Source organism: Mycteria americana, chromosome 1 (genome assembly GCF_035582795.1).
Source record: "Mycteria americana isolate JAX WOST 10 ecotype Jacksonville Zoo and Gardens chromosome 1, USCA_MyAme_1.0, whole genome shotgun sequence".
In the NCBI taxonomy this organism is placed as follows: domain Eukaryota; kingdom Metazoa; phylum Chordata; class Aves; order Ciconiiformes; family Ciconiidae; genus Mycteria; species Mycteria americana.
In genome coordinates, this window is record NC_134365.1 from 52,104,283 (window position 1) to 52,123,666 (window position 19,384).

The 19,384-nt window shown below is 51.1% G+C and overlaps 1 protein-coding gene across 4 annotated transcripts in view; it reads right to left on the bottom strand.

The window, feature by feature from the left end:
- NTN4 (netrin 4) overlaps positions 1-14,576 on the bottom strand; it is a 50,608-nt gene extending 36,032 nt beyond the window's left edge. For 2 of the 4 annotated variants that reach the window (XM_075497328.1, XM_075497339.1), the window contains exons 1-2: positions 14,421-14,576; positions 10,223-10,752 (exon numbers count right to left, since the gene is read on the bottom strand). In XM_075497328.1, the coding sequence (XP_075353443.1) occupies positions 10,223-10,752; positions 14,421-14,472 (582 nt within the window). In that variant the 5' untranslated portion in view covers positions 14,473-14,576. Of the gene's footprint in view, positions 1-10,222; positions 10,753-10,996; positions 11,013-13,421; positions 13,720-14,420 lie in introns of those variants that run through there. The other 2 variants (XM_075497334.1, XM_075497344.1) reach the window with 2 other exon arrangements.
- Between the last annotated feature and the right edge of the window lie 4,808 nt (positions 14,577-19,384).

Sequence of the window (19,384 nt, forward strand, 5' to 3'; positions counted from 1 at the left end):
AAAGCCTTCCCATACCTTTTAGGTTAGTTCCCTACTGAAATAGGCCTTATGCCATTGCACTGCATGTGTATCTATGTGTCTGTCCATCAGTCCACCCTAAAAACTTTTGAAACTGCTGGCTAACTTCAACCACATTTGGGAGATATATCTTCAAGGTGTTAAGCTCCTCAAAGTTTTATGAAAACAATCTTATTCACAAAATCAAGCCTGGTGGACTCCTCCCTCTGTGAAGAAGCCACAATGCTGGTACCCTCTATTGACAAAACAGACTTGTTTGATGTATTACCACACCAAGCAAAAGAGCTTTTAAGAGAGAAACCCATGCATATCTCTGTGCTATGTTCATTGCAATGACCCTGGGCTAAAAAAAGACTTTTTGGCAGATGCTGTAAATAGTTCACATGGTGTGGGAGGTTCATCAGCCTAAACTGGACAGGTATCACCCACCAGCTCCTCTAATATACTTTGTTTTTCTGCCTGTCAGACCAAGTGGGCTGCAGGGAAGAAGAGCCTCTGTTTTTCTCACAGAGCGGTCTGACCATGCCCTGCATGTGCACATTCACAGTGCACACTTCAGCATCACCCGGGTGAGATGAAACAACAAGAGAAACTGGGAAACCTGCCCCGCCACTGCAGAGAGGTGACCATCAGAGACATTAAGGTCAAACTGAGCAGTGGAGCCTGTCTTTCAGGCCACAGCGCGAAGTACTCTGTCCATATCCCCAAGCGATGGTGACAGAAACCCGTTGTGTACCACCAACCATAGCCCCTGAGCTCCTCGAGACGCTGGAGAAATGGCACTCCATTTTGGCCCATGCCTACAGCCCTTCTGCAATCTGGCCCATGCCTACAGCCTTTCTGCAATCTTTTACAGCACATGAAACAAGGCAAATAATCCCTTGTCTCACCATCCAAAAGTTAGGCAATCTTACAAAGACTTCAGGAGGAAAATCCAACTATTTTAAATAACTGGCCCTTGCGGGGGCCTTGGCAAGTTAATTTATACCAAGGCAACTTTTATCTTTTGAGAAACTCAAGGCATTCTTCTGCCATTCTCAAAAGCAAGAAGCTGTATGGGACGAGCTCCTACTCACACGCAGCAGCTCGCTGGTGAGGGGCTGGGAAAGGCATGAGGAGAGCTAGGCAAAAGCCTTGGGATTTCTCCAGGATCCTTGACTTCTCTGGCAATAATCAATCAGATGAGAGCCACCTTCTCAGCTTCCTTTCAACATCCCACCACACAATTTCATTAGATGAAAATGAAACACTGCTAGGTCATGCCTGCCTTCATGCAGACGATGATCACAGAAGTAATATTCTTACCAGAAAAATCTCTCTCTAGCTCAAAACAGCTCAAAACATTTGGATGTCTTCACCTCCAGTTAACAGTGCTTCTCCAAGAATTGACAGTTTATTACACAATGGCTTTATTTTGCCTAATCACTACTTTCACTCATCAAACAGATAGAAATGCTCAGTTTCTTGGCTCACAAAACCCTCCAGATGCATGACAGAATCGGCTAGGCACTCTCAAGGAAAATAACTATTGCTTTTTTTCTCATCTTCAGAATCACCATTTCCAAGGCTGCACTATCCCACATAGGAAAATGAACCAGCACATTTCAGCTGATGATATGAAGAAGTCCTTTGACCGATCAGCAAGAAAGATGGTATTTAAATACTCTTCCCTCCAGCAATTCCCCTCCTTTCCCCATCCCCACAAAGATTTATGTCCTCAGCCTTGGGCTGCCGGCAGTACCTGTTGTGCGTATGGAAGACCAAGAAAACCTGGAGCTACCTCCAAAGAACCAGACAGAGAACTGGATTTGCTTGTTTGTAGGCAGGGCTGTAAGAAAAGCTGGCTCACTCCCCAGAGCTGCAGAATAACCCTTTTAACAGCTTCTGAGCACGACGCACCACTGCAAAAGCCTGCAAGGCAACAGGTTAAGTGTTTCGGCAAGAATGCCTGTGACAGTACTAGGGATCAAGGGGATTTCTTTCAGTCTAAGAATAACGCTATTTAATGAATATTTTTCAATTGCTCTTGTCTAGAATGAAAAGGCTTTGTGTCTATAGAGTTGGCTGCTTAAACCATCCAGTTACCATGAGCTGCACTTAATTTTGGGAAGAAAGAACACCTGTCTGAATTATATGTAAATATGCATAGTCAAAAAGGCCATGAGAAACAGCACTGCCCTTTCAACTCATGGCTACAGATTTTGACGACAGCAATGAGGGATGCTGCGCAGAGACTGGTGATAGAGAGTCATGGCATATGTGCCTAGTAAGTTTGTTTTTGGACATTAACTTCTTTTCTTCCTGGAAATGTTGCCCAGGGAGAATTTGAGGACTTCACCATTTGTGTAGGATTTTGAATGTTGATAGACCAGATATCTCACGCTGATACCCATTGTGCAAGGCGATTAATCTCAGATTAAGTCCCCATGAGCTTTTGATCCAAAACTTCTGAGATGTGTCAATTCACTGCTTTAGGTTACACACTTCCTGTGTAGCTGGTTGTATCCAGGAATCCCAAAGAGAAACATGGCAGCTCTATACTTTCCAGCCAGTGAAGTGGGAGCTGAATAAGTGAGCCAGTCCTCCCTTCATGCCAAAAATGAACTGTGAAATGAAGCAGTGGGGTGCAGTGCCTGAAGAGAGGCTGTGCCTGCACCACTAAAATCCCACGGCATTTTTCTCAAGGGAAGCCATAGTCCCACTAACAAGGCCAGATGCCAATTTAGAGAATTAAATTCTGCCTACCCAAATTCCTCTTGTTTCATGTGGGTACAGTGCTCTTCGCTTCCTACATCAGAAGTTTGGAAAGGGTCTCCTGGAGCCCTGGGACTCACTCCCTCCTGCTGTTGGCAGCCTACAATATACCCCCTTTCACAGACCGGTCAAGCTCACTCTGAGGAATAATTTGTTTTAGCCATAATGGGAGGCTGATCCAGAAGCCCTGATCTGCAGTTGTTAGAAACTTGCTGTTCTAAACAGAGGACCGCTGATACACAGTTAAACACTGGCTATACTCCATCCCAAGGGACGGCTGCATTTCAAGAGCTGGCCAAGCGGAGGGCCAACCTCCAAGTGTCAAAAGCACTGGGAAAACCAGGGAGAAAAGGAAACGATGAGACCTTCCTGTGGGCTAGCTGCAACAGGGGGAGTCATGATGAGGATCACCGGGCAGGTTGGAGAAACATCTTGCCCCTTGCATGCCCTGGTCCTCCAGAGATGCTGAGCACCCAGGAGGCCCAGCAAAGGGACACGTCACTGCCTGCGGCAGAGGGATGGTTTTGACACAACCTGGCCCAGAGACCTGGCAGTATCATCCCTGGTACGCCGCATATGGAAAACTTAAAAAGCAGGTGTCAGTGCCTGGAAACCAGCAGTTGTGTTGCTCAGCCCTGATGCTGCCCAGTCTCTGGAGGGAAAGTACCTTTCCCAGTAAAATTCCCTGGAGACCGAAGGTTTGTCTCCACATGTGCCCAGAACCGCCCTCGTCTCCTGTCCTCCCAGGCACAGATTAAAAACTAAGCTCAGGTTTCCCCTTCTCCCCTGAATCCCCTTTTTGCTGTCCTGTTATTTAAAGGGAGAGGCTCCCTGCAACCCGACAATGCTAAAGCCAGTGGAAACCCTGCACAGGGCTTGGGAAGACAGGCTTCCCTACCAGGAGGGAAAGCTTGGGGGCCAAGCCAAGAAACGCACCTCGTCACAGCCATGGGCAAGGCAGCTGGTGGGAGGACGGCGTCTTGCTGGCTAGCCGCTGCCGCAAGCAGCGAGCCCTGTGCCATGCTGGCTGGCAGGCACGCATCCCGCTCGGCTCTCATGAACCCTCCCCAGCCACCCTGCACTGAATGGCCGGCTGCTGCAGCCCGGGATTTGTAGGTCCCTACACCACTTCATCGACTCTGGCCTGACTTCGTTTACTTTGTCTCATTAACTTTTCCCCTAGAAATCATTATTCTTGTGCTTATGAAATAATGCCCCCCATATCTTGCTAAATTCACTGATATAATGCAAAGAGTTGGGCTGGGTCTGGCCATCACCCCTATCACCCCTGGCCCCCAGCTGAACAGACTCTCTTTTGCATGTGGCATTTCTGTACAGAGCCCGACAATTTGCATTTTCCCAAAGCCAGAATGATCAGGAAGATGCTGTTAAAGATTTTTTTTTCCCTACAAAATGCACTTCTACAAAGTGTAGAGATGGGACTTGAAAACACACCGCCCTAGCTGTGTCCTCACGTGTCCTGAGCACTGATGAACACCAGCCAGGATCCCTCTTTCCTTCTTGCCAGTTTGGGCCTTTGTTTTCTCTCTGTGCACACACCAGTGGCACAGGACGATGAAAAAAGCCATTTGCAGCCCTCTAATGGGCTGACGTCCCAGGTTGCTTTGAGGTTATTCTTGCATATTTGCCCAGGTTCTTTGTGGAGTCCCAAGTCCTGCAAGTGACTGAACTCAAATCTCTTGTGACCCATGAGATCCTTGGAGGATCTCAGAGCAATGGAGATGTAGCTTCAGTTAAGGACAGCAATGATAAGCTTAAAACCCAAGCTTATTCAGGCCTAAAAGACAGGCAAAAAAATGGGCAAAAGCTTCTAGGCTGCAACAGAGTGTTTCTACAACCCAAAATTAGGTCTCCAAAACAAAAATTAGTGAGCATCTTTAACTCCTGTTTGTGTCAGCGAGTGTTACAATTGTTCACTGTCTATCAGGGCCAAACTTGTGAGTAGCAGGACACAATTTACTTCTCCTCTGCACAGCTAATTTCAGGTAGAACCAGTAGGACTGGTGTCCAAATCCTTAAGGAACACAGGCAGGCTGCATGCAGTAACAGTGCAAGGCGAAACATTTGAAGGTTTTTCTGCTAGAGAAGGCACATGAGATCAATAAAATGCTGAGACACACACCCCGCAGTAAAACAGTGGTATGCGATGTTTCAAAAGTCAAAAGCACGTTAGAATTTGTTGCTGGAATATAGTCAAGCTGCAAATACACCTCTCCTATTAATAGCAAACAGCAACAATAGCTGAGGTCTCCAAGTGATTTATTAGCAGTATTCTGAATAGATGAACACTCAAATAAATTACTAATTTACTAAAATCTTGTCAAGGAGACTCTGCTTCAGTAAGTCCTTTTATCCTGGAGCTTGTCTAAATGGGGACACTCAGGCGAGCTAATCTGAATTGACCACAGATGGGAATGTACAGTGAATGAGATAATTGCATTGCAGAGTGGACAGTCACTCTCGCTCACAGTTAAAGAATTAACATCTGCTAAGGGCCCCTTGTCGATGAGCCCTTAACAGCGATCAGATTAGGCTGCAAAGGAAGAGATATTAATATGATCTGAACTATGGAAGGGAAGATAGCCTTTTATGCATACTAATAAAGCTGGCATTCCTGTCTGAGCATGAAGCTGGAAGAGTTTGTTTCTGCATCTTTTGTACTTAGATCAGATTATGTTTGGCTGGTGAATCCAGTTCTGATTTCCCTTGCAATAACGTGACTGAAGGGTTACACCCTGGAAAACAGTGGAAATACTCTGGATTTGTAGCACATTTATATGATCCAGGCTAAAACTTGGCCTTAGCCTTTCTCTTAAAACACTGATGATATAAGGCCAGCATTTAGAGGTTTCTGCCTATGCTAAACAAACCGCTGTCGTGAAACAATTAATTCACTAAATTAAGCATGGGGAAAGTCTTTAGTGATCCCTCCGCATGCAGCTCATCTGAAATTATTCCCTGACAGGGAAGGAGTTTCTTGTCCCCTTCCCAGTGTTGCAAATCTCACCGCTCAAACTGGCAGATGCTTGAAGCTTGCTGGAAACCCGGGTTGGTTTTACTGAGGTTTCCTCCTCCTTCCCGCTTCTCCTTCACCATACTGGACGGGCCCCACGATGGGGCAGCCTGGCCCTAGGTGTTGAACGGTGAGAGCTCCCGAAAGCAGTGCCAGCCTGCGGGTGGGTTTCTGAACAGGATGCAGCGAGTGCCCAGGGGTGCCAGGGCAGGAGGCGGGCACCCACCATCTGCCTCTTTTCCTTTGTTCCCTACCGAGGAGGGGCGCAGTTGTTTTGTTTGGCTCCTGGATCCTTGCAGAGAAGTCATTGCTTTCCCGGCTGCTGGAAGGGTGGTTCTTCTTTGCATGAGGCCAGACTACAGCCAGGCTGCTCCAGGGCGGGCCTCAGCTCGGCAAAGTCTCTGAGCACGTGCTGACCTGTGAACTCATGCTTACTTCCACCGAGAAAGCCTTTAAGACCAAACCCAGGGTATCAGTGCCATGTTGCTGACATCAATACTGTGCCATGCATCCTTCAACCTCTTTCCTCTACAGTTCTGTCCACATATGCTCTTTCCTTCCTAATCCCACCATTGGGCTGTTGATCCTCCAGCTCACGCCTGCTTTGGGGTGGAGGGCTCAGATGTGTCCAAAGCAGAGGATAACCATGCCTGGCAGTTTTGCAGCATCAGTGACAGGTCGTGAGGAAGGGTAGAGACCTGCCAAGTCCCTGCCGAAGTGACTCTACCCCGTCAGCAGATTGCCAAGTGGCACACATGGCCTGTGACATTACCACTGCTGGGTCCCACTGCCGTGGTGGCCTTCAGCTCGGGTGAATGCAGCACGGTGACAGCCTGCAGCCCCCCCATGCAGACTACTCTCCTAATGTCCTCCACCACCCCGGTCCCACCACTGCAAAAGGAAGCCCAGAGCCACTCTACTACAGAAGAAAAATGAAAGGCGTCTCCCAGAGCCAATTCAGCATCTCTCATTTCTCCACCACCTTTGAACTCTGGATCTTTGAAATGAACCCAGAAGCTTGGCAGCTTGCTTTCTGTGGTATCATAAACCTCCTCAAGACCAACATCACGGCACGTTGTGATGAGGGAGGATTTTTGTCATAAGAGTTGAACTAGGCATCTAAGGAATGACTCATGATGATGAGGGCAGAAGAAATGCAAAAAGCCTAAGAAGTGAAGCAGACGCACCTTTGCTCCAAATTAACACATGGGATTTATTAAAAAGAGGCCGTAAGCCCCTGAGTACTATGAGCTTCTGCATGTTGCTGCCTTGAAACGGGGCTCACAGGCACCGTAACACTCAGCAGAAACACAGGCAGATCAGCTCTGGTGCCATTTGGGGGGAGCCACCATCTCCTGAGGCCTCCCCTGACCTTTGCAAATTGCTCATCCAGAGGGACGGGCAGCAGTGACCCAGCTGCCAGCAGCATGCAGAGACCCCACCATCCCACAAAACCCTACAAGCCCTGACTCTGTGCCTGGAAATGCACATGTGGTGTTGAAATGTTTGAAGTGGGAGAAAGTGGTATACAGATGGTGCGATACACAGTTTGGATCACAGGTTATAGTTGTTACATTGCAGTTAAAAAACTCTTAAAAAGTTAAAAAAGAAATCCAGTAGCACTCGCAGAATTTATGTTTGTGCTTTAAAGAAAAGTGCAACAACTGAGCTGCAATTAAATAATACCCTTCAGACTTGCACATTTCAGATGACTGCATATTTGAAACCACTGTTTCGAGTGAAATTACTGTTCCCATACGTCTGAAATTAGGTGCTACCAGAAGTGGGAGTAAAGCACAACATAACTCCAAACAGAACACAAAACTCTGATGTTTCTTTAGGTGAGATACATGTTGCTATTGGCAGTTACAAGTAATTGCTGGAATGTAGCACACTGTAATAAATTCAATGTGATATTTGCTAAGCATGCAGGCTTGCCATCTGGTCACCAGAGAGCTGCTGTTATTACTTTGCAGGTAAAAAGTGGTGTTTAAGTGCAGAGAACTGAAGTGTGCCATATAAATAAAATCTTACAAGCTCCAGCCCCTTGGACTCCACATTTGTTTAAAACCTGGAATAATTAAATGATCTTGACTTTTATAGGTTCTTTGCACTAACACAAACTAAAGCGATGCCAAATGAAGAGATCCCGCAGGAGCAAGCTCAGTAAATAGCCTGTTTTTGCAGCATGCTACCACAGATGCACCAAACACCACCAAATCCCTTTCCTTCTTGAGACAGGCATGGATTTCTACACACAAGACCTCGATCCTGCTGTCCCCACGCATTGCACCAACCTGTAGAGGAGCCGGCCCGAGGCTGGGATTTGCACAGGTTCTCGCCTGGCACAGCCCCTATCCTGGTGTGCAGGTACATCACTGTGGTGACCGCAGTGAAAACCGCGCCGGGATGCTAGCTACGTGGCACCCAGCACAAACGAAGAAAATACTGCCCTGAATGATGCTCTGGGTTTCTTATCCCTGAGAACGATCCCTGGGAAAGCTCAAAAAGGAGCATGCAAGTCAGAGTACCCCAGACATGTCCCACTGGCTGGCCTGAGAGCTGTAGATTTCAGTCCCTGCACTGTATCACAGGCTGGCATACCCTTATGATTCAGGTGGTGGGATGCAGAGGCTGGCAGGAGTGCTGAGGGACTGGAAAATTCCCAGCGGGGTCCATCTGTCATTTCTTTTGTAGGTCCCACTTTGTAGTTAGCCCCGATTCAGAATGGTTTGGGTTGGAAGGGACCTTCAAAGATCATCGAGAGCAACCCCCTGCCATGGGCAGGGACATCTTTCGGTAGATCAGGTTGCTCAAAGCCCCATCCAACCTGGCCTTGAACACTTCCAGGGACGGGGCATCCACAGCTTCTCTGGGCAACCTGTTCTAGTGTCTCACCACCTGCATCGTAAAACATGTCTTCCTTATACCCAATCTTAACCAATTTCAGTTTAAAACCATTGCCCCTTGTCCTGTCAGAACAGGCCCTGGTGAGAAGCCTTCCTCCATCTTTCTTATAAGCCCCTTTATATATTTCACTGTGAAAGGAAGTTCAGGCAGCTTTTTGGGGGCACGAGCAAAGGGAGGCAGGAGAAGAGAGGAAAATCGCAATTTATCTCACCAGGCATTTGATTTAAACCCTTTGCTGGACTAGTGAAATAACCATCCTGGGTCTGTCTGGCAGGTCTGGAGATCCTTGTTTCTGAGCTGATGAGAGCATGGAGCAGCTTGTCCTAGAGCAGGACATTGGCTGCCTCCCAAGATGCGGCTAAGAGATGCACTTCGGTGAACAAACAGCTCTCGGTATTTCTGCAGAGAGTGGCTTCCTAGCCAGAACATGGCTAGAGGTGACCCCAAATGACTGCAAAGGGGTCTGAACAGGTGATTTTTCTCAGACACGAATGCTGGTCTCCAAGAACCAGGCTTTTACCTCAAAACATGTTCTCAGCAGAATCTAAAATGATATATAACCTGATTCACTAATCAAATTTGCTCCTTTCTCTGTGTTAGGTCAGAGGACAATTTTAAGTTTGATTAAACTTTCAGAGAATCTCATTAAATGAGGCCACTAGAGGGAGCAGCCCTTTAAAGTCTAGGGCTGGTCACTGGGGACGCCTCCCCACCAGTGGGGACCCTGGAGGGCAGCCCTGCAGCCGTGGCTCCCAGGGAAGGGTCTCCTGTGCCGTGGGACAGGCTTAGGCACCAAAGGGAGGAGTATTGTTGGTAGCACCTCCAAATGCATGATTTATTATCTGCTGTTTCTGATATTGAAAATAATCCGATTTTTCACATCTATTTTTCCTCTTAGCAAAGGTGATTTTTTTCATCATTATTTTCATGCTCTTTTCATATGAGCATAAGTGTGCACAGAAAAAAAAGATGAAGTGTAAGGTTTCTTAATTACCTGGCTAATCTGGCTTATGGGAACCGTACTTCAGTGTGGTCAATAGCTATTTTGACACTCCTCCTTCTCAGTGAGGGTGTTTGCTATTTAAAGTGAATCTGGTGACCATTAATTTTAACATAGTTGCATTTTGGTCAAAGTCATACCAATTTGCATCGCCCCAAAACCACACAACTGCAAGGACTGGAGAAGACCGTCAAGAGCGACGTTCCCTTTGGCTTTCCTGAGGAATCGGCAGCATCCGCCTTCTTTGCAGTTGTGCGGGGGGGTTTCACCGGGTGAGGGGAGAAGACTTTTTTGGGAAAGAGGGGGATTACGAGCTCAGCAAAGCGAGGGGCAGGGCAGCGCCTACATCACCTCGGAATGAATTACGTTAATTCACCCTGTGAAATCAATTCCATGGCAAGGGATGCCGGAGCAGTAAAATAAGAAGCATAAACACCAGAGTGGAGACTGGAGAGGGAAAGAGGGCTGGAGCGAGGGCTTTCTCTTCCCAGCCCCGGCAGACCTACCTCTCCTCCAGTGCAGGGGAAGGGACTTGAATATCTGGAAGTGCAAATGGCTCCTCTCTGACTCACGTCATCCTCCAGCCCGAAGGTGGCCGAGCAGTTAGCAGCAAAGTATTTGTAAGGCATCCACGTCTCGCCGAAGTCCTGGGAGCGCTCCAGCACCATGGCGGCCGGCCTGGGCGACTTGAAGACCAAAATCAAGTGAGTGAAGTAGAAGGTGGCTTCCAGGTCCAGCCGGATGGTCTCGCGGGGGGCATCCTGGGCCGCCTGCCACCAGGTGAGGGGCCGGCGGAAGGGGGAGTCGGCCATGGCGGCAGGGGGGTGGGCCAGCCCTGCGTGGGCCCCGCTGCACCGGCCGCAGGCAGGGCGCTTGCAGCGGCGCTGGGCGTCCTCGACGTAGGCGCAGAAAGGCTCGGCGGCATGGCGCCCGCAGGCCGTCTCCGTCCGCAGCGTCCGCCCGTGCGCCAGGTTGCCCATCCGAGGGTTGCAGGCCTTCTCGCAGGGGCTGCCCGCTCCCGCCGCGCTGCCCAGACCTGCAAAGCAGAGAGCGGGGGGCTGAAGCTGGCTCCTGAGGCGGGCACACCCCACCCCGTCGGGAGCAGACGTGCCCCGCAGCACGCTTTTTGGGGACACTGCCCCTGCTGAGACCCCCAGGAGGGGCCAAGGGAGAGCGCGGCACTGCTGCTCAGCTCTCCCCTCCACGGAGCTCCGTGTGTCTAAAACAGGAAAACAAACCAAAAACCCTCAGGGCTTCCCTGCGCTTGGGAAAATCCCTACCAAGAGTTGCAGAGCAGAGCAGAGCAGGCAGCACGGGAGGAGGGACGCCTCCACCTTGCCCTCCTGCCCCGAGGGACGCAGAGCAGGGCTGAGGCTCTGGGGGCAGTGGCCGTGGCCACCCCAACCCTGCCCAGAGGCTTCCAAGAGGATCCAGGTGGTCCTGGAGAAGGGGAGAAAAGCACAAGAAAGATGGGCTGCTGGCGACACCGGGGAAGCCAAGGTGGTGTGCCGGCGGGAGGCCAGGAGACGGCTGCGGGGGACGGCATTGCTGTGTCCCGGCTCACCGTGCGGCACATCGGGTGTCGGGGCCGTGAGAGCTGGCAGGAATACCTACTTCCACCGATGACCTCAAATCTTCACCCCCTCCTTTCCCACCCCTCCATCCCTACCCCAAATATCCTCACAGTCCCAAACTGCTGCTGAGGTCAGGGTTGAATTGAAGCACCGGTTAAGTTTGGGAAGGCTGTCACTGATGTGTGTAAAGGAGGTAAAAAAAAAAAATAATCCTTGGTTGAAATGATGCTGGCAAGCTGCCTCGCAGCTGAGGCTCTGTGGTTTTTGTTCAAGTTTCCCTGAAAGCCTTGTCAATTTAAAAATCCACAGTTAAAGTGTCAAAGAAAAATAAAATCACCATGGGGTTTGGTGTGAAACCATCTGCAATGTAACCCTCCTGGTGCAGGAATGTTTGATCAGGGGCTCTCCACCTCTTTATTAATAAATGTAACAGTAGGTAAAGGCTGTATTTGATGAACCATAAAGTGTTTAAGATAAAAAAAAAAGAGCACTGACGATTTGGATGTGGGCAGGCCAAACCATCTGAGGTGCATAATGTCTTCTTTATCACCAGGCCAGTCATACAGTCAGCTTTGTGCACCAATTATTATGGCTTCTTCTTGGCATTTTTGTTATGTCCAAAGGTCGTTTCAGTTTAGCATCCAATAAATCCTTTATTTGGGGTTTATTCAGCTTTTGTCTACAGTGTCATAGTTGCAATTAAGCTATATTATGTTCTAGCAGAGGCTAAGCCTGCAGAGCCTGACAGTGTTCCCCACTCCTTCTGCTCCTCAAGAAACACCCTGGAAAGAAAACATTTCTACCACCAAAGGTCTATACAGGTTTTCTATACCGATTATTCAGAACAGATGTGGACCGCTGCTGGTTATGCACCCATTAAAAAGCACTTCTGAATCCAGTCTCTGGATTTCACCGGGTAAGCAGCCTTGGGAAATTTTTAGTGAACAAGAAATGCTCAGCCAAGTTATCTTTCTACAGGGACCTGGTAAAACTGTGTCTGAGATGATCTATATTAACTGTGCAGAATACATTTACTCTAGAAAAGTAAACAAATATAACTGTAAAATTAATGTAGTATCACTTACATCTCCTGAACATCCTTTTCAAAGCATTGTATAAACATTAACTAACCTACGCAGCTCTCCTGAGAGGTAGGTAAGTGCGTGCTATTATCATATCATCAGTTAGGCTTGCCACAAGCTGGCGTAATTTATGTCTTTGGCTGCTTTCCTGGATTCTTTGGCTACATGTAACACAGCGCAGTTAGCTGCTAAACAAATAGATGAACATTTACTGCGGTTCCCTCAGTTGCGGGATCGAAAGGCGGATTTGGGAAGAGGTAAATAGAGCAGGGCTCAGTCAGCACCCTGAGACAGGTCGAGATTATTGCTTGTGTTCATCGAGTCCTTTTGTTTTTTTGTGCACCATGGATTACTGTCTCCGGGCGGGCAGTGGAGGAGGACTTGATCAGTGGGAGGTGTCCCGGTGACTGCGGCGGTGGCAGGGCTCGGCGTAGCTGTCCCCGGGGGGAGGCAAGGCTCTGCCAGGAGGGGCTGGCTACCAAATTTCCATGTGAGACCCTGGCAGCTGAGGGTATTCGATTGCTCCCAGCTCCTGGTATGCTCTGGCCCCGGTCATGCACGGTCACTGACTGCAGCTGTCTTCGGGCCAGGCACGGAGGGTCCCTTCCTCACCTGGGGCCAGATTTGGGGCCAGAGACCTTGGCTTCAGTAGGACTTGAGAAATGCTGCTGGCACGCAGACCCTGCTTCCCGTCCCAGGGGCGGGAAAGGGGGAGAGGAAACCCCCTTGAAAGGGTGTTTGTTTTCACTTGAATTGGAAAGAGTTGCATGACAGATGCAGAGCACCGCATGTTATGAAAAGTGACAGCTTTCTAGTGTAATGCTGGCTGCCACAGGACTTCAGTAAAAGGACAAATGAGAGCATAAAGATTTCCACAGCGTCAGCCCCAAGCTCACGACTGCTCTGCCACAGCCCTGGAAAAGGTGCTTTTCCTTACTTGCACTTAATGAATCTGCCCAACTAAATACTCCCATTCTCTATACTGTACATGCCACCGGACCGGGATCTTCAGTAATGAGTAAGAGCGTGCAGCAAATACCATGACTCACCTGTAAAACATCCATGGAAAATCATATGCTTCCTGCTTAAGCCATTTTAGCAATACTTGCCTTGTGATGTTTCATTTGTATCTTGTGCCCGATTAAATGTTTGCTTCCCATCTGGGTTTTTTCTTCTTTTTAAAGAAGAAACTTGGCACTCGGCTTGCGACCGGCCGAGGAAGCGTTATGCAAACTGTTTATGCCCAATTGTCTCTGCTGCGGCGCGGCAGGACCCCGCTGCGGGCAGATCTCAGCGCAAAGCGCTTACGCTGCGGGAAGGGGCTCTGAAAACCTGCCTGCCCTGCCTGCCGCCCTGCCCGCCCTGCCTGCGCTGCCCGTCCTGCCTGCCGCCCTGCCTGCGCTGCCCGTCCTGCCTGCCCTGCCTGCCGCCCTCCGCACCCCGACGGCTCGGGGCACCGCCGCCCGACAGCGCTTGCGGAGCCCGCAGCGCCTTTCCTCCGCGTCCCGCCGCTGCCCCCCGCAGCGCTCCGCGGCCGGGCCCCGCTCCCGTGGCACCCCCCGGCTCCGCCGCGCTCAGCCCCCGGCCCGACCTCTCCCGGCCCCGCCGCCGCTCCCGGCCCCGGCTCCCCCCGCCGCAGCCTCGGCGGGCAGCGCGGCGCGCCCGCACCCCTCTTTGTCCGCGGCGAGGGGCGCTGGGCTGGGAGCGCAGCCCCGGCCCCCACCCGCGCTCCCGCCCTTCCACAGAGATCCACGCGCGCCGCATCCCCACACACGCAGCATGCACGGACGTACGTGCGTATGCACACGCATACGTGCGCGGATGCATGTACGCGCGCAGGCAGACACGCGCCTGTGCGTACAGTGCGCACACGCGTATGCGACACGCCGTGCACGCGCGCGCCCACGCAGACGCGCGCCCAGGCGTGCGCACACCCAGGCGCCCAGCCACACGCGCGGGCACGCGCCCATACGCACGCACGCACGCCCGCCCCGCACCTGCCGAGCGCGGCGGCGGCGAAGCGCCGAGCGCGGACGGTCGCCACCCACCTGCAGCGGCGGCGGCGCCCAGCAGCAGCGCCAGCCACGTCCCGCGCCCCATGGCCGAGCGCCCCGCCGCCCGCCCTGCGCGCCCCGCCGCCCCGCGGCGCGACCGGCCCCGCGCGGCATCAGCGCCCCGCGCGGCACCGGCGGGCGGGCGCGCGCCGCCCCGCCGCCCGCCGCGCGCCGCGCCGCCCCGCCGCCCGCCGCGCAGCGCAGCGCCCCGCCGCCCCCGCCCCCGCGCCCCGCCCCGCCGCCGCTCCGCCCGCCCCGCCCTGCCCTCTCCTCCCCTCCCCTCCCCTCCCCTCCCCTCCCGCCGCGGGGGGCGGTTGCCGGTGCGCGGCCAGGCGCGGTACTGCAGCGGGGGGCGCCCCGCCCCGCCCCGCCCTGCCGCCCGCAGCCCCAGCGGCTCCGCCGCGGCAGCCCGGGGCGGGCGGGCTGGTGCCCGGGAAAGAGACCCGCGCCCCGGGGCAGGGGCCTGCCCCGCGCCGGCCCCCGGAGGCGCCGGCTCCCGAGCCCGGGCGCGCTGCCGGGGCGGAGGGGGCGGACGCTAAGCTTTGAAGCGCGGCCTTCCTCCGGCCCGGCCCGGTTTTAAGAGAGCGACCTAACTCGCCGCTGACCAAGCCCGAGTCGCTGAGAACTCCGAAGACGTTTCTCGTTTCAGTGGCTCCTTGCTGGTACTGAAGGCTGAGCGATGGAGCCGCGCAAACGTAGGCGGTTTCCCCTTCTGTCCCGGGACTCGGCAGTCTGTGGCTGAGCTCACAATTTTTAAGAGCCGTAAAGCCCCATGTAGTCTGATCAATTCACTGGTCATCGTACCTCAGCAGAAGTTTTGGGCTCAGAAAATAGGAAAAGACACAGTTACATCTATCTTTTGCTGCCAGACCGTTACCTTTTTAGGTCTGTCTCAGCAGAGGGACGTGAGGAGAGCGAGGGTGGAGCGCTTCTGAGCAGTCACTTTTTCTACTTACCTGAATTTAACCTGGGAGGTGGGCGTGTTGCAAGCATTATGAAATGCTTTGTGCTTCTTCCTCTGCGCTTTGAACTGGGATAACTTAAGAACTGCTCTGTTTTAAAAAACAGCATGATGGTATCTTAAGACCACCGTGCTGCCTTCTGCAATGCATTTCAAAAATGCTGCGTATTCAGGGCTGCTCAGGGTTATGTCATCACCAAAATGCTCCCTGAGAGGTATTTAGTCCATAATCTACTGATAGCAGTCAAACATCTGACTCACAGGCGGTGTTAGCTCCATATCTATACCTTAAAAGGTACAAGTAGGCTGATCTTTGTCATCTTTCTAATTTTTCAGTGCTGACTTACGTACCACAGAGAAGCATTTTGCTCTCATTGCCGCTGTCATTTTCTCTGCCCTCCAGATGAGCCCGTCTAGACAGGGACTTCCAGCCCCCGGGCACCCGTTGAACCACCACAGCCGCTTGCGAACTACTCAGGGGCTTGTCCTGCAGCCTGCCCGCCACGGCCAGGGCTGCACCCATTCTTCTGAGGCTCCTCAGGGCAGCGGCCATGGAGGAAAAGGATGTTCTGAAGGGTTTCTGCCTCACGTCTCGCAAAAGGGTGATGTGTTGCTGAGGAATCACACAGGGGTTTGTGTTATTACAGCAGTCACACCACGCAGGGCTGGGAAAGGAAAAGTGCAAGCCACAGGCGAGGAACTTATCTCCATTGTAACTCAACACTCATAGTTCCTCCTACGTCAAAATTGCCAGATAAGTCTGCCATAGGGTGATAAGTCTGGGCAGACCTGAGCAAGAGCTCACACTACTGTGTCAACCCATGTGGCATCAGGAGCATAGGGCAGGTTGAGGTCCATGAGGAGGAGGAGTAATTGTCTTGAAAGGAGAAGACAGGGCTGAGTGGAGCAGAGGATGGCTCTGGAGAAATCCCTGGGCCAGGAGGGAAGGAGATGATGTGGACTGAAAAACTGCAGAACAAAATCTTGAGGGAGATGGATGGTGGTATCAACGGCTGGAGAGGGAGAGTGCAACCAGGCTCGGGCTTGAGTTAGAAATGAGAGGCAACAGCAGTGGCCAGCGAGGGAAGATGGGAGGAGAAAGGCTACACGGTGGGTATGGAATCACAGGGATAGGAGAGAGAAAGAGCATGTGGTAAGGACGTGCTTACAGCAGTGGCAGGGGCAGGAGGTCTGATATTACTGAAACAGATCCATTGCATAGAAAACTGGAGAGAATAAAAGGACAGTTTCCAGATAACCCCAGGTAGGACATCAAAAAGTCAGCCTGAGTATCCAAAAATTTGAGAGAGCTGATGAACTGCCCTCACCTTGGTAGCATAAGCCTGCTCCTTTGAGATGCTGCTGGCTCACATGCCTTGGTCCTCATAAGCCAAATAACTGAGTTTCACTTTCTTTTCTGCCAGGCAGCTCTGCAACCTGATAAAACCTGTTTGCTCTTCCTAGATGAATTTGTTTTACTTGTTGGAGTAAGTTTACTTGTTGGAGGCCACACATTCTGCACCTCTGGCCATGGGCAGCTCAGATCCTCCCAACACCCCCTCCCTGGCTCTTGGTCGCCCCATGGGACCTGCACAAACACGTATCCGTGAGTGCACCCAAGCCGGTGGCTCAGTGAATACCCCCTGTGGAGCTGTGCACGGCCATGAGCTGTGGGCATCTCCCCAGGGCAGGCGTGGCTGCCTGCTGCTTCGCAGCGCTGCTGGGAGTTCAGCAGAGGGTGGGAAGTGCACAGAGATGTTTCAGCAGAGTTTTATTTTCTTTGTCTGTCAGTGTTGCCTCTTGAGGTACTGGAGGAGAAAATCACATAGTTACAAGGAGGAGAGTGTTCACCTCTCCTCAAACTTTCTTCAGGACCATAGGCTTTTGGGTTCATACTGTACTGCTGGTTAAGGAAGAGCAAGAGATGTTTCCAGCAGTCATTCCTGCAATGTGGTTGTAGGTAGCCAGGTAGATGGAAAGGCCCAGAAATGTGAAGATTACCAATCTTTGTCTGGTGTTTGCATTTCTCGATTACACTTAAGAAGTCTTTAAAGAGTGATGATGTTCCCTGAATATACGTGTCCCAGTAAGTTAGAGGGGAATAAGCAGGGGTGACAGGCCTGGGAGATGGCCTCTGCCTCCTCAGAGACGCTGAGGAGGTAACCTGGAGGAAGGAGCCTGCTGCTTTGGTAGAGGTCCCCAAGGGTGTGATGCTGTCCCTGGGGAGAGGCAGCAGAAGCCCTTCGGCCTTTTCTGTCAGGGTGAAATCCCGGCCCCTGAATCAGGTGATGAGAGAGGATCCTCTGCAAGTCTCTTCCCCCAAGCCCCCTGCCAAGGGTAGGGATGAGCCAGGATTAACATTTTCAAGTCAGTGTGTGAAGCTAATTTTAGGAGCAAACCATGGGGGGAAATACCTCACCTACCACCCAGTCAGAGCCGTCTGGCTTAGACTTTTGTCATAAAAATCTCAAAAATTCAAAAGATCAGATTTACTTTTTAACTAGAAGCTTGTTCAAAGATCACCATTTTGTCTGTTGGCATCCGTGTATGCAGAACTCCTGTTACAGTTTAACAGGAGGCCCTTGGGGCCAACGCAGTCCTTCAGGCACGTCTGACTATTTTAAGTGGGGTCACATGTGCCATCTTCCGCCTGCCCGTGCACTCACTGCTCCTCCACGGACTGGGCATGGCCCGCTCGGTTCTGTGCAGGGAGCGGAGGTGAAATCCAAACGGAGCGTTGCCCTTCGGCGGGAAGATGAGAGGCTGGATTGGAGTGCTCTCTGCCATGGAGCATAACTGCAGGGCAGCAATTCCAGCTGAACAATTACGTACGTGCTTTAGCTCTAGAGATGCTTATTTTTAGTTTGTTTGTTGTTTTTCATTGAGGGGCCCTTTCAGGGGCCCTTTCAGGTGTCCTCTGGGCAGGACTGAATGTATCTCACACACTGCTCAGCAGTAGATTGCTGGTGGAGAGATGGGGGCGAAAGGATCCCCCTCTCACACTGTTGCACAGTGTGTTGTGTTGCACAAGAGCCTCCACACTCCTGTACGGAGTCCTCCTCCATGGCAGCTATGCCTTGCTCCGTATCGTTTTCACTGACCTGTTTTGCCTTTTCCCAATGTTCTGGGTGACCGACATCACAAGTGATATGGTACTGGCCCTTTGCTCTACCGTGTGGGAGATGGCGATGCTACTGTCTCTACGAGGGATCTACTGGATTAGCAATCCTTTTGACTTCAGAGACAATTTGGCTCATCCAGATGTGGTGGCTGCTGCTGTTTTCAAGAGATGATCCACCCCTCCAGCCAGGAACAGAGGTTAATGTATGACATAGACATTTAAACATGTTAAGACCTTTGTTGAAAGGAATAGAAATTTGTTTGCCTCAAGAAAAAATAAGGTCTTGATTCAACGTCCACAGAAGTCAATGGAAGTTGACATCTGATCAGTGGATTTTGTATGGGGTCTGAAGCCACCTCCCTCTTGTCTGTTTTGGTACCACATCTTTAATCCTTTCTATTAAAACCTGTTGCTAAGTCTTGCACTTTTCCTTTTTTTTTGCCAATCACTGAACATCTTCCAACTGTCATCAAATGAGCAATGAAAACATTTCACTGACTCATTGTATTTTGAAACAGCTTGATTCCTAAGTTTTCTGTATGAAAATAAACCAAAGGATAATCCAGAGCAATCATTACTCATTAAAGCTTCATATTTCCTTGTTTAAGTTCCTGTTAAAGCTGAGTTCTGATATCAGGCATCACCCTAGAGACAACTGGAGAAAATGAGGGAACCAAAGTGCCCTTACTTTTCCCTTTAGCCAGCGATCGACTTTTTGGAGCCAAGTATTTTGCATGCCGGACCAGTGTGCATACAAGAATGAGAGCACTTTCATAGGATTTAGTAATTGGAAGTCAAGTCACAGAAGCATTATGGCAATGATAGCGCCGCTCTTCAGAAGCCTGTAATGAGGATGGAAAGGACCCTACTTCTGCC